This window comes from Alligator sinensis, unplaced genomic scaffold (assembly GCF_000455745.1).
Source record: "Alligator sinensis unplaced genomic scaffold, ASM45574v1 scaffold180_1, whole genome shotgun sequence".
In the NCBI taxonomy this organism is placed as follows: Eukaryota; Metazoa; Chordata; order Crocodylia; family Alligatoridae; genus Alligator; species Alligator sinensis.
Genome location: NW_005842640.1, coordinates 573671 through 586302, shown reverse-complemented (window position 1 = coordinate 586302; position 12632 = coordinate 573671). Strand labels below are relative to the sequence as shown.

General features: G+C 41.1%; 1 protein-coding gene across 2 annotated transcripts in view; it reads right to left on the bottom strand.

Moving 5' to 3' along the window:
• Window positions 1-12632, bottom strand: part of ME1 (malic enzyme 1) — a 248573-nt gene that overhangs the window by 182110 nt on the left and 53831 nt on the right. For both annotated transcript variants that reach the window (XM_006033531.2, XM_025215306.1), the window contains 2 exons: window positions 7290-7365; window positions 3048-3209 (listed from right to left, as the gene is read on the bottom strand). In XM_006033531.2, the coding sequence (XP_006033593.1) occupies window positions 3048-3209; window positions 7290-7365 (238 nt within the window). The remainder of the gene's footprint in view (window positions 1-3047; window positions 3210-7289; window positions 7366-12632) is intronic.

The window sequence follows — 12632 nt, the reverse complement described above, 5'->3', positions numbered from 1 at the left end:
CCTAGTGCTCTTTCCTGCCGTAGCAGGGGATCGGACTTGATGATCTGCTCAGGTCCCAACTATGAAACTATGAAACTGAGAAAAGGAAGGGGGAACAAGGGGTGGTGGGAGGGGGAAAACCGACATCTGTAGCTAGCCAGTGACTGTGATCTTGTCCCCTTCCAATCACAGTGCTCTGGGGGAGGAACACAGAAACAGCACATAAGCATCTGGGGATCGGACTTGATGATCTGCTCAGGTCCCAACTATGAAACTATGAAACTGAGAAAAGGAAGGGGGAACAAGGGGTGGTGGGAGGGGGAAAACCGACATCTGTAGCTAGCCAGTGACTGTGATCTTGTCCCCTTCCAATCACAGTGCTCTGGGGGAGGAACACAGAAACAGCACATAAGCATCTGTCTGCAGCCTCTCTGTCCCTTTTGTGAGCTGTCTGCCTGAGCAAAAGAGGGGCAGGCAGCTAGCCCAGAAACAGGTGGGTGGGCAGAGATCTAACTGGCACCGGGAAGGCCCCCTGTTACAAGCTACCATCCCTGCTGTTTTCATCCAGATCTGCCTTAAAAACACACAAGTGACACGAGTTTTGCTTTCAGCAGTTTGAGGTATAGTTTCCTAGAAATCCCTCCACCTATCTCCTTCATGCCCTCAGAGAAGACTAGCATTCCTACTGTTTTCATCCAAATCTGCCCAAAAATGACAAAGTTATAGGTATTCAGTGATTCCCCATTATAGTCTATGGCCTGATCTCTGAATCGGCACTGAATCTTCTGAAGCCGATTCAGCCGAATCGATTTGGGACAGCAATACAAATCTCCAAATTGAATCAGTCCTCTAAATTGGCCGAATCTGAATTGAATACTTCCCTATTCACACAGGCCTAATAGTTTGCTCCCATTCCCTTAATAAGGTCTTAATAATCAGCTTTCCTGGATACCTTTTCCTCTCAGACATGCCTCACAAGGAATCCTGCCCACCAGTTTGAATCTGCTGGTTTAGGAGAAAAAAAAGAAAGGAAGAGATTGGAGGTTACAATGAACTATTTCCATATACTGGCTACCTAGAAGGGTTGTAGAGTCCTTTACATTTTTAAAAATAAGTTTAAAGAAAACTCTCTCATGGATGGCCTAGGTAGAGCCTACCTAGATTAAACTATTTATTTATTAATTTTATCTGCTGTCCTTCCCAAAGGCTCAGGGCAACTTACAGTAAGAGCAAAATAATTAAAAAAAACAAGAGAACAAGCACAAGAACAAAACAAGAGATGAAACCAACTTATAAAAAACAAATAGAACATTAAAATAAAATATAAAACACCCCTACATAATATCCCAGCTTAGCCTTGCTTGCTAGACACCTGCCCAAAAAGGGGTGTTACAGCGTTTACAGAAGATGTCCAGGATCATGTTCGGGTGGGGCTAATGGGGGGCAGGCAGGAGGGGAGAAGTTCCAGAACTTAGAAGAGACTGCCGAGAACAACCTCCCATGTGTTTTTGTTAAGGGAGCTTGACTTATTAATGGTATTTGCAGAAGACTCGGGGATCACAGTAGGACAAAAGAGAGAAGGCAGTTCTTTAGGCACATAGGGCTTAGATCACTTAGGGCAGGGGTAAATCAATTCCTGGCATGTAAGTCATATCCAGCCCAGAAAGTCTTGTCATCCAGCCTGCAGGGCTCCTCACAGGTGCAGAAATTTGGTGGGGAGAGGTGTCAATTAAAACTGCCACTACCTTCCCTACTACCCAATTTCCAAGCTGCACATAGCTGGATTGGGCCCTGGCCTGGGCCATTGCTGTATGTGCCCAGATAGGACCCCATCTACACCTACCTTGTATGCCTGAACCCAGCCTGCAGAGAGATCTGGCACCACTCATCTGATCAGTGAGGCAAAAAGGTCAGGCACCACGAGTAGTCAAGAACACCTTGAATTGCACCAGAAAAGCTACTGGAAACCAGTGCAGACTGTGGAGCCCCGGGAGTAATATGTTCCTGGCAACCCACCTCTATCAGAAGATGGGCCACTGGTTCTGCACCAGCTACAGTTTTCAACAGTCAAAAGCAGCCCCACGTATAAAGCATACTGCAATAGCCTAGCCTTGAGGTTACTAAAGCATGAATGATAATGGCCAGATACAAGCCTGAAACAAAGCACTGTAGACTTCTCACCAGATGGAATTAGCAAAAAGCACTGTTAGCCACCACCACCACCAGATCCAGATGCAGCAGAGCAACCTGGAACACCCCAAGGCTGAAAACCCGAGTGAAAAGGGAAGGCTGAAGCCTATTGATGATAGGTGTCCCAATGTTTCCCCAAGTCAAAGTCTCCCCACCTCAACTAGGTTAGACAACCTCTTAAAAAGCTACAATTTTTATTCTATGAAATAGGACCTTTGCTCATGAAGACAGTGTAGTAAATGTGGGCATCATTAGAGGATAGTCATAGCAGGCCAAATTTATTTCTAGTTAGCACAAAAAGTTGAAAAGAGCATTCTTCTGTGCCAACAAGAGCTACTTTCCCCATAGCTATGTACACTATTTGAAGAGGAAAGTGGTAGTTCTTAGAGGGCCACTTGAATTCCTAGGGAGCATAACACTGCCATGAAGGGGAGGTTATAAAGTGAATAGACATTCTCTTCAAAGGCAGAGCAATATTTTGGGGGGCTCCACTGACCACCTGGGCCCTCCTATGAGGGGAAGGCTCAGTTGCCTGATGAAATTTCCCCACTAAGGGTCCTGTATCAGCCTTCCTGTCAGCTGAGCTGAACTGAGCACTCTCAGTGTAATGAACCATCAGAAGAAAGATTCCATTATGCATGATCTATTTCACGTGTTGAAAAACTGATTAAGGAAAACTACAAAAACAATTAAACTGTCCAGTTTATTTGCTGTGCATATAGTTGTTTACAGAGGGAAAAATAAAGAGGGAGTAAGACCTGCTTCCTAAACTCTTTATGTGTACCTTGTAAAAAAATTCCAGGGTAAATTCAATTCTTCAGTTTAGTCAATTACTTAAAACATCAATATACTAAATGGCACCTCTAGAAAGTATTTACCTCATTATCTGTTCCCACATCCAGCATTACAGGCAGACACTCCTGAGGTTTCATTCCTCCACAAGCAGTGTAAAGTGCCAGTTTGCCAACTGGGATGCCCATTCCATAACTGCCAAGGTCCCCAAGGCCAAGAATGCGTTCTCCATCAGTCACCACAATAGCCTTGAAAGGAAAAATTAAAATACTGTCAAGTGACTTCTTTTCTGAAACACTAAGTACACACAAGCACTATTTTTTTTGAGAAGCTGAAGTTTGTTTGTTTTTTAATGAAAAAGGCATTATATCTATAAATTAAAACAGAGCAGAGTAAAAGTCCTGATTTTTTTTAATTACATTTAGTTATATTTTCAATTCTCAGATTTAAACTTTTTTTCCTTCAAACAGGAGTTTCTGTGCTAATCCTCTAAGAATGAAGCAAGTATCACCTATCATACAGGGGTTCAATGCTGCATTCCCAGGACTGTTTTTTTTCTCCTGTACATCTTTGACTTAGCAAGGGAAAAGTGAACCATCCTTTTCTGCTGGGTCATGTTGCAATTTCTGGCCAGAACAGTGAAAGTGTAAACAGACATAACTGGTCTAAGAACATCACGAATTGGGAAGTGGCTCACAGTTGTCTCTGTTTAGGGGTGTCCACACTATGCTACCAAAGACGTAGAACAGTCACCATTTGGGCATTAGCATGCCTCCCAATAGCAAGCATCCCAGTTTCCCCATGTGTGTGCATCAGACAAACTGTGCATCTATGCAATTCAACAATTTCTGATTAAAGCTTAAGTTTTTGAGGATTTTAAAGTATATTAACTAATTTCAAAGTTTTAATAAACTAAATTGGACAAAACCAAAAGTTACACAGCAAATCTAATTTTCTGGCCATACTAGTACAAAATGCAGAAAATAAAAAAAAGGTGATAGTTTGGCTCATCGTGTCTTTTAATTAAAAGCAAAAATAAGAGAACAAAACTGAATATTATGCAGTCAAAAGAACAAATATCCAATCTAAACCTCCACTACTTGTTGCTGCCTTTCTTAAGTTTAGGAGAGGGATTCTTCAACTTCTAGTAAAGTTTAATAATGCCTCAAGTAATAAAGCCTACAGAATTGTAAGTTAAATATGTCCCACTGGGACTGGATTTGATTTTCAAGTCATACTGGTGTTGAATTAGAAAAAGAAAATCAAAATACTGGTATAATATCAAAGACTCGATATCATATTTACCCAAATCCAAGAGGTCTTTGTATTCAAGACAACCCCCTAATAATTAGATTCCATATGTAAACAATTTATAAATACATTTCTTATAAGTTTCCATGTATTGAATCTAATTATTGGAAAGTCAACTTACTAATTTGTCCTCCCTGCACTGTGGCTACAGGGAAAACAGTGTCAGGGAGGACAGGCAGCAGGGAGAATCAAGTGGCCTCACCCCTGCCCCTTGCTGTTAGCTTTCCCCCCCCCACACCCATCCCAGTGCCTGCATGCTCGAGTGCTTGCCTCCCCGAAGGTACCTGCTCCTGCCCCCTTGCCACTTGTCCCACTGTGCCTGCACCCCCTGTCACCAGGCCCACCTTGTGCCTGCACTGCAACACCCTGCCTGGCCTCCACCCTCACTGCCTCTGCCCCACAACCACCACTTACCCTCTGGCTTTGGCACAGCTCTGGCTCCTCTCCAGCCCAGGGCATGGAACACATGGTTGCTCCAGTCCCAGCCCAGCCAAGCAGCATCTCTTGTAGCAATGGCAGTTCCAGCCTAGCACCAGAAACAGAGCCTGGGCCAGAGCTGCTGCCACCACCACTGTTGCTACCAGGCCAGACTACAGCAACTGCATGCTCCATGCTGGACAGGGGCCAATGCTGTGTCAGAGGTGGAGGGTAAGTGGCAGCTGGGGGGGGAGGTAGGGAAGGGGCAGATTCAGTGGGAGGGAGCAGGCAGGGGCACAGGCAGCAGCTGTAACTCTGACTCCAATCCTGGGTCAGGGCTAGAGTAAGAGCCAAAACAGCTGCCTCCCTCCCTGCTGCCTTGTACTCAAATCCCAAACAAGGGGCTTTTCCCCACCTGCCATGTTAAAAGGCAGGGAACCTTGTCCCGGATTGAAGTAAATATGGTAAATATTTTCTCCAGGGAATTGTTCAGTGAGTTCAAGAGCTTCAAAAATAGGAAGGTGTGCTATTGTGCCAAACTATGCAGAAAAGATAAGGGGGACAAAGAAAAAAAGTTTGCAGTTGGATACAGTGTCATGGGAAATAAAATGTTAAACCTGCTTCTGGGTAAGCAATTAGATAATTATTTTAAAATGGTAGCTGTAGAAAGCTGAACAAGACTCTCATAACGCTTGAATATTCATGATGAGGTATGACTAACATTAACAGAACCTTCAGCTCACAAATGTTTTTTTAAAAAGCTTCTTTTAGCATTTATAGGGTGATATACATGCTCTGCAGAACAAAGAGAGTACAGGGAAATAAATCAGAGCTATACAGAACTCTTAGGAAAAAGATCACTATGGATGATAGCTGATACATCCCACCTACCTACATACAGTTTTGAATAACTCATCATTACTCGGTTCTGTTCTAGATCACCTTTGTTTAAAATTATAAGGGAATTCCTTAACATTTTCTTTAATAAAGCTGATTTAATTTAGATTACAAATTAGCTATGAACCAAATCTTTCATCTAACATCCTCCTATTAATAGTGACAATGGACAGTTTAAGGAACAAGGTAATGGACGCCAGATATTTCCACTGAGATGATTCGAATTATGATGAAATTAATGCATTATACTCAAAAAGGACAACTTGGACATTTGTAAATATAATTTATTACAGTAAAGCAAACTTCATAAAAATTAAATACTGGGCATTCTGTTACCTTGTAAATACACTGTTTACATAGACATTTGGTCTACTATCTTTCCTCATTAAACTATTTCAGTGTTTGTTTTTAAAACAGCAGCTGTTCAAGTTGTTCTAAGTGGCTTTAAACAGTATAAAAAGTATCTATACATGTTTTCCATGTTATACAAGCACTGCTTAACCTTGACTATACGGCCACCAGATAAAAAAGTAACAAAAAGCAAATTCTTGACAAGAAAGAGGATTTTAACTTTTTCAAATCAACAAGTATTTTAAAAATTAGACTAAAATGGAAAGCAACTTCAAAATACATATCAATAGAATAAAACAGTAAATGCTACTACTGTATATACAGGAGCTTCAATAATGTAGGTCTTGCAGACATTAAAAAACCCAAAAGAACAGCATTTTAATCTAAAGCACTTTAAACACGGCATTCCCGTGCCGAGCCCAGCACATGGCCAGAAGAGGCAGTGTGTTAGCTGGACCCAGTTGGCCAACATCTGTATAGACTGGGCACTTTAGTAGGGCTTTTTTGGTGCTTTCATCTAAAATGTATTCAGTTTTAGATAAAAGCACCAAAAAGCCCTGCTGAAGTGCCTGTGCATATATAGATGATGCAGAGTTGGGTTAAAATAACATGCTGCTTCTTTCGGTAAAATGGGGGGGGGGGTTGTTTTGGTTTTTTAAATGTCTGCAAGCTGTGCTTTACCAAGACAGATAAGCACCAAACTCCCTAGTCTAGAGAAGAAGTAATACAAACAGAGCAAAAAGGATAAAAAAGCAAAGAGAAACCCAATTTGTAATGATAATTTGAATCAAACTCAATTTTTCAATAGCCTCTTATCATTGGTATTGATGGTACTGCATTTACCCCTTGTTACTATTAATTGGTGGACATTCAACATTAAAGCTCAAAATGGAAATTATTTCTTAGATGTTTTAAGATAAAAAGAGACTTTTTCACACTTTTTAAATCCAAACAGCAGCAGTAGATAGAGCTTACACCTTACAGGAGGTTTCATTAGAATGTATTATAACAAATTGCCTCACCTGTAAAATGTAAGTATATTTTCTCTGTCCTAAAATATATAGATATTACACTTAGATTTTTATTGATCCATGCATAGCAACTATTCTGATGCAAATAATGAAATTAAACCTTAAAAGTTCTATATCTAAACAATTTTAAAAGCCTCATGAGTCTGAAGCTGCAACTGAAAAACTGCCTTCTATCAAAGAATGAGTTAAGAACCCAAAATACTCTAATTCATATTGCTATACCACTTAATCCAGTTTAAATGAAAAATAATCAGTCAAAATGATTTTAGTCAGTTACAGACAGCAAAGCCAGCTATACCACATAAATAGAACTGAACCTACCTTGATGACATTTTCAGGCCAGGATTTAAGTATTGTAGCAATGTGCCCATGGTCATGGATGGTGATAAAAAGACCTCTGCAAGCAATAAATAAAATACCTTGAATTTCTAAATTATACTAGAATTCACCAGTGGTAGAATTCCTACTGACTTCAAAAGGGGCAGTTTAGCCAGCAGCTTTAAGAGTCATAAAAAAAAAAAAAAAAAAAAAAAAAAAAAAAAAAAAAAAGGCAAAAGGAGATAACTGTTAAATTACACAAGAACACATACTTGAATGTGCTTTCTTTTAAGTAAACTTTGCACAAATAAATAGACACAAATTGGAGCTCTTGTTGAAGTTACTTCAAACTATTTATTACATTTGTAGATGAAACTTATGAAGTAAAAACTTATTTAAAAGACTCAAAGAGAAAAAAAAATTCAAACTACAAGGTCTCAGTCTAGCCATCATATCTGTGCAAGTGGACCAGTGCCCATATGCAACTTCAATGAAATTCCAATGGGCCCAACTACATAGATCATGTGCATGGCTCAGCATTCAGGTGAGCTCATATATGAACCTGTGTGAGACTATATTAAACAGGATTTAAAAAATTCTTAAAAAAACAAACAAACAAACAAACCAAACAAGACTATTTTTGAGGTTTTGAAGAGTATAGTCAAAAAAGGGATCCTGGTTAATAAATGCATGATGTAAGAATTTAAAAATCATTTTTCTTCCTCTTCTCCCCGTAATAATGCTCCAAAACATACTACTGAAACCTATTCCATGCAAAAGATAAGTAAACAGGATAACTATTAGACATAGTTTTCACTTAAGTTTAAAAAAAAATTAAATTACAAGCAACAGTATGGTTAACATTATTTAGATATGGGAGCAAGTATATTAGGTTATCAAATAGTGCTGGTTTCACTATGACTAATGCATAACTTCTTTATTCTACTGTAAAGCAGACTGTATGGACACTTCTTCATGTGCAAAGGGTTTAGTCCCCTAAATTGAAATGGCGGGTTTTTAATTGTGATGATTAAAAATGCACCATTTCAAGTTAGGGGCTATTGTCACTGTCACAGCAAGGGGCAGGATCAAAAAACCTACGTGTGTAAAGTGTGATGCAATTAAACTACAAGAACAGGCAATTTTCATCATGCGTACAAGCACCCTGCCCTATAAAACTAAAACAAAGCCCTACATTGCTTGGTGCAAAAATAAGTTTAATATACAATTTAATATAACAGATTTTAAGGTCAAGTTAAATTTTGTGTTCTCATGAAAATTTCTGTTATAGCATTTCCACCACAGATCTCCAATCGTAGCTAAAAGTATTTTTCTTTAAATAGAATGTTCAGGTTAAGGTACTTTTTCATTATCTTTCAATATTCATGTATTATAGCATTTAATAGATAAAATAGAGATTGGAATGACATGACAACATAGTAAAACAATGAAAAAAGTGTGGTATATAGTGAATTTTGTTTTTTTATAACAATATGGAAAGGGGAGAATGGATGCATTCATACATAAAGCAGGCAGCAAAAGTACAGATAATACAAGGATAATAACTAGAAGCTCTGAAAATGAGATGTGGGATATAGAAATGTATATATATAAAATAGTAAGTTTTTTTTGCACTGAAGTACCTAAGCATAAACTACTGTTAGTTGTATAAGTCAAAGATTGTTTGCATTGCTGAAATTATAGAATTGAAATTCCTCTTTAGGAACAAGCACACCAAAGCAAATAATGAACAGTGCAAAAGAATAGCTATCTAGAAAGCCTTTTCAGGCTTCCTCTAACCCAATATGCTTGTGTTAAATGAAGCAAAAAGCTTCACTTGTAATGATTTTCTGAAGAGCTGAGTCCAGTACAGAGTGGTCAAGTGGCCTTTCTAAATCTAATATATGGAACAAAGCCTTACTGGTAGATTCTTTGACAGAGAAAAATAAAAAATAGCAGCTAAAGAGGGAACTTGTAAAACATTCATAAGGAACCCAGCAAAAGTATGCTGGGCTTGTTTTAAAAATCTGTCCAAGTAGGACAGTATCCATACAATGAAAATTATGGATCAGAACCATGAATGTAAAACATTATACCCATTTTTTTCTCTTTATTCCCTCTATCTCCTTCCCATGTGTATTTGACACCTTTCCAAAGGCACCATTAAGAAATTTCACTGATTTCATAGACATTATGGCTGGAAGGGACCTTGCAAGATCATCAGGTCCAGCCCCCTGCCCAAGGGGCAAGAAGTCAGCTAGGGTCAAAGGAGCCCAGCAAGATAAGCATCCAAATGTTTTGTAAAAGAGTCCAGAGTAGGTGCTTGCACAAACCCTGGAGGGAGTCTATTCCAGGCCTTGGGGGCTTGGACAGTAAAGAAGTTTTTCCTTATGTCCAGTCTAAAACGGTCTTGGAGGAGTTTGCAACCATTGGACCTTGTCATCCCTTGGGGCGCTCTGGTGAACAGGAGTTCCCCCAAGTCCTGATGCACACCCCTTAAGTACTTATAGGCCGCCACCAAGTCACCCCCTGAGCTTTCACTTCTCCAGGCTGAAGAGTCCCATGGCTAACAGGCCCTACGAGGAGAGGCTGTGCTCTTGCTCTCTGATCATACACATGGCTCTCCTCTGGACTCTTTCAAGCGTCTTCATGTCCTTTTTAAATTGTGGAGTCCAGAATTGGATGCACTACTCCAGCTGTGGCCTCACCAAAGCCAAGTACAATAGGAGGATGACATCCTGGGACTTGTTTGAGAAGCATCGATGGAAGCAAGCCAGAGTTCTGTTCGCTTTACTGGCTGCAGTATCACACCAGATGGTCAATCATGACTCCCAAATCTCTTTCGACTATGGTGCTAGCGAGTGTAGCACTACTGAGCCTATAAGTGTGATACCCCCCCCTCCCCCCTCAGTCTTCTCTTCTGCAGACTAAATAAGCCCAGTGCCCTGTTGGACTCTTTTCAACTTGTCCACATCCTCTCTGTAGTGGGGGCCCAAAACGGGACATGGTACTCCAGATGTAGCCTCCCAAGTGCCGAATAGAAGGGAAGAATCACTTCTTTCAACCTGTTGGCAACACTCCTACTAATGCAGCCCAGTATGTTCTTAGCCTTCCTCTCCACAAGGGCACACTGTTGGCTCTCATTCAACTTACTGTCCACTGTACCCACTAGGCCCTTTTCTGCAGAGCTGATCCTGATCAAGGGATCTTCCCCAGTAATCCCTCCGACAGCGTTGATCGGGGACGACTGACTTCGCTGGAATCACTTGACGTGCACCTGGCATCAAGGGACTATCGATAAGTTGCCAACCCATGTCTGTCTATCTGTTGTTTTGAACAGCCCAGTGGCTGATACCCTCACAGTACCCCGTTTGCCTTGCGCGTACCCAGTTGGCCTGCGACAGAATAGATCCATTTATCTGTTGTTATTATCTGTTATTATTTACAATTAGCTCGTTAATACTGCATTATCTGCTTATCGCATTTATCTTTCCGTTAACTGTTGTGTGTGTAAGCTATAATAAATTTGCCTTTGCTTCACTCCCAACTTTGCCTCCTCGATCCAAAACTGAATCGAACAGCCCAGTAGCATACTCTCGCAGCACCCAGTTGGCCTACAATAGAATCGATACACTCACCAGTGCCCAGCTGGCCTGTGACATCATCCGTCCAAGTTTCCACTTCTGTAAGCTTCCTTTTTATGTTTAAATTCACTGAAGGGTTCTCTACTAAGCCAAGCTGATCGCCTGCCATATTTGCTATTCTTCCTGAACACCAAGATGGTTTGTTCCTGCATCCTCAGTAAGGTTTCTTGAGCAATTCTTACGTTGCAAAGACCCCAGGAAGATCACAACAGGTCAGAACACTGTGGATTCCTCTGTGAAAAATCTGGGTTTATCCTGTCCATCATGTTTGTACACCTAACAGGGCTAACATTGTGCAGCACCCTATGGCACATCTGAAAGAATGTCAAGCCAACTTGTGCAGTCAAAACTTTGACCATTAATATTAAATTCTAATACTATTTGAACAACATACTGTAACAAGATTCTTATCCTGTGGGTACAATCCTCCTTGTACTGTAAAAGGGAACTTTTTAGAGGGTATTCATCTTGAGAAGATCAGTGAGAACTGGTGTATTGCCCTCCCAGCAGATGCCATGGTAATTGAAATCCCTCATGAAAACCAGGGCCTGTAACCAGGAAGCTTCCTCTAGTTGTTTGAAGAAAGCCTCATCCTCCTCATTGCCCTAGTCTGGTGGTCTACAGCAAATACCCACCATGACATCACCCTTGTTGCTCTCTCCTCTGACCCTAACCCACAGACCTTCGACAGGTCTATCTCCAGTTTCATACTGGAGCTCTGTGCTATCGTACAGCTCTTTTACATGGAGCGCAACTCCTCCTCTTCTCCCCTGCCTGTCACTTCACAGAAGTGCAGCTTCAACTACCTGAAGGGGGCTATGTCAGGCAAAGGAAGCATCTGCAGATGGTCTGTGCTCTTCCTACTCCATCCAGGTAAAGCACAGACCATCTGCAGATGCTTCCTCTGCCTGAACAAAGGGTAATTGTACCCGAAAGCTTGCAAAGAAGAGTTCTTCCAACAATCTGAGTTGGTCTAATAAAAGATATTGGATTTACCCAAAGAGCCTTGTATGTCTAATTAGGAGAGCAGTTAAATACTTGAACATGTTACAAGAAATAATGGCCACAAGCTAGCAGAGAGCAGATTTAGATTGGACATTAGGAAGAACTTCTTCACAGTTCAAGTGGCCAAGGTCTGGAACAGGCTCCCAAGGGAGGTGGTGCTCTCCCCTACCCTGGGGGTCTTCAAGAGGAGGTTAGATAACCATCTAGCTGGGGTCATCTAGCCCCAGCACTCTTCCCTGCCTATGCAGGGGGTCGGACTCGATGATCTATTGAGGTCCCTTCCGACCCTAACATCTATGAATCTATGTTACCAGAGGAGTTACAGAATCTTCTTCTCTTGAGGTTTTTAAAAGCAGGTTAGATAAACATTTGTATGAAATGGTTTAGACTGGGATGGTCCTTCTCTGAGCAGGGAATGGTTGAGATGACCTCCTAACAGCCTTTCCAGCCCTAGAGTTTGTTGTTTTGTTTCTTATGAATCTCCCCAAGACCAGCTCTGCATTATTCACTGGGGCTAAGTACAGACATTTGGGAGCATTAGGCAGAGATTAAATCGATTCAAAACAGCTGCCCAATATCAGGTAAGTCAGGATATGGGGGCTAGCTGAGTGGTTGGGAATGGCAAACTCAAGGGGATTGGGGATCTGCCAGGGGATGGGGCAGGGAGGGACAAGAAATACTTTCCAAGTGGGGGCAG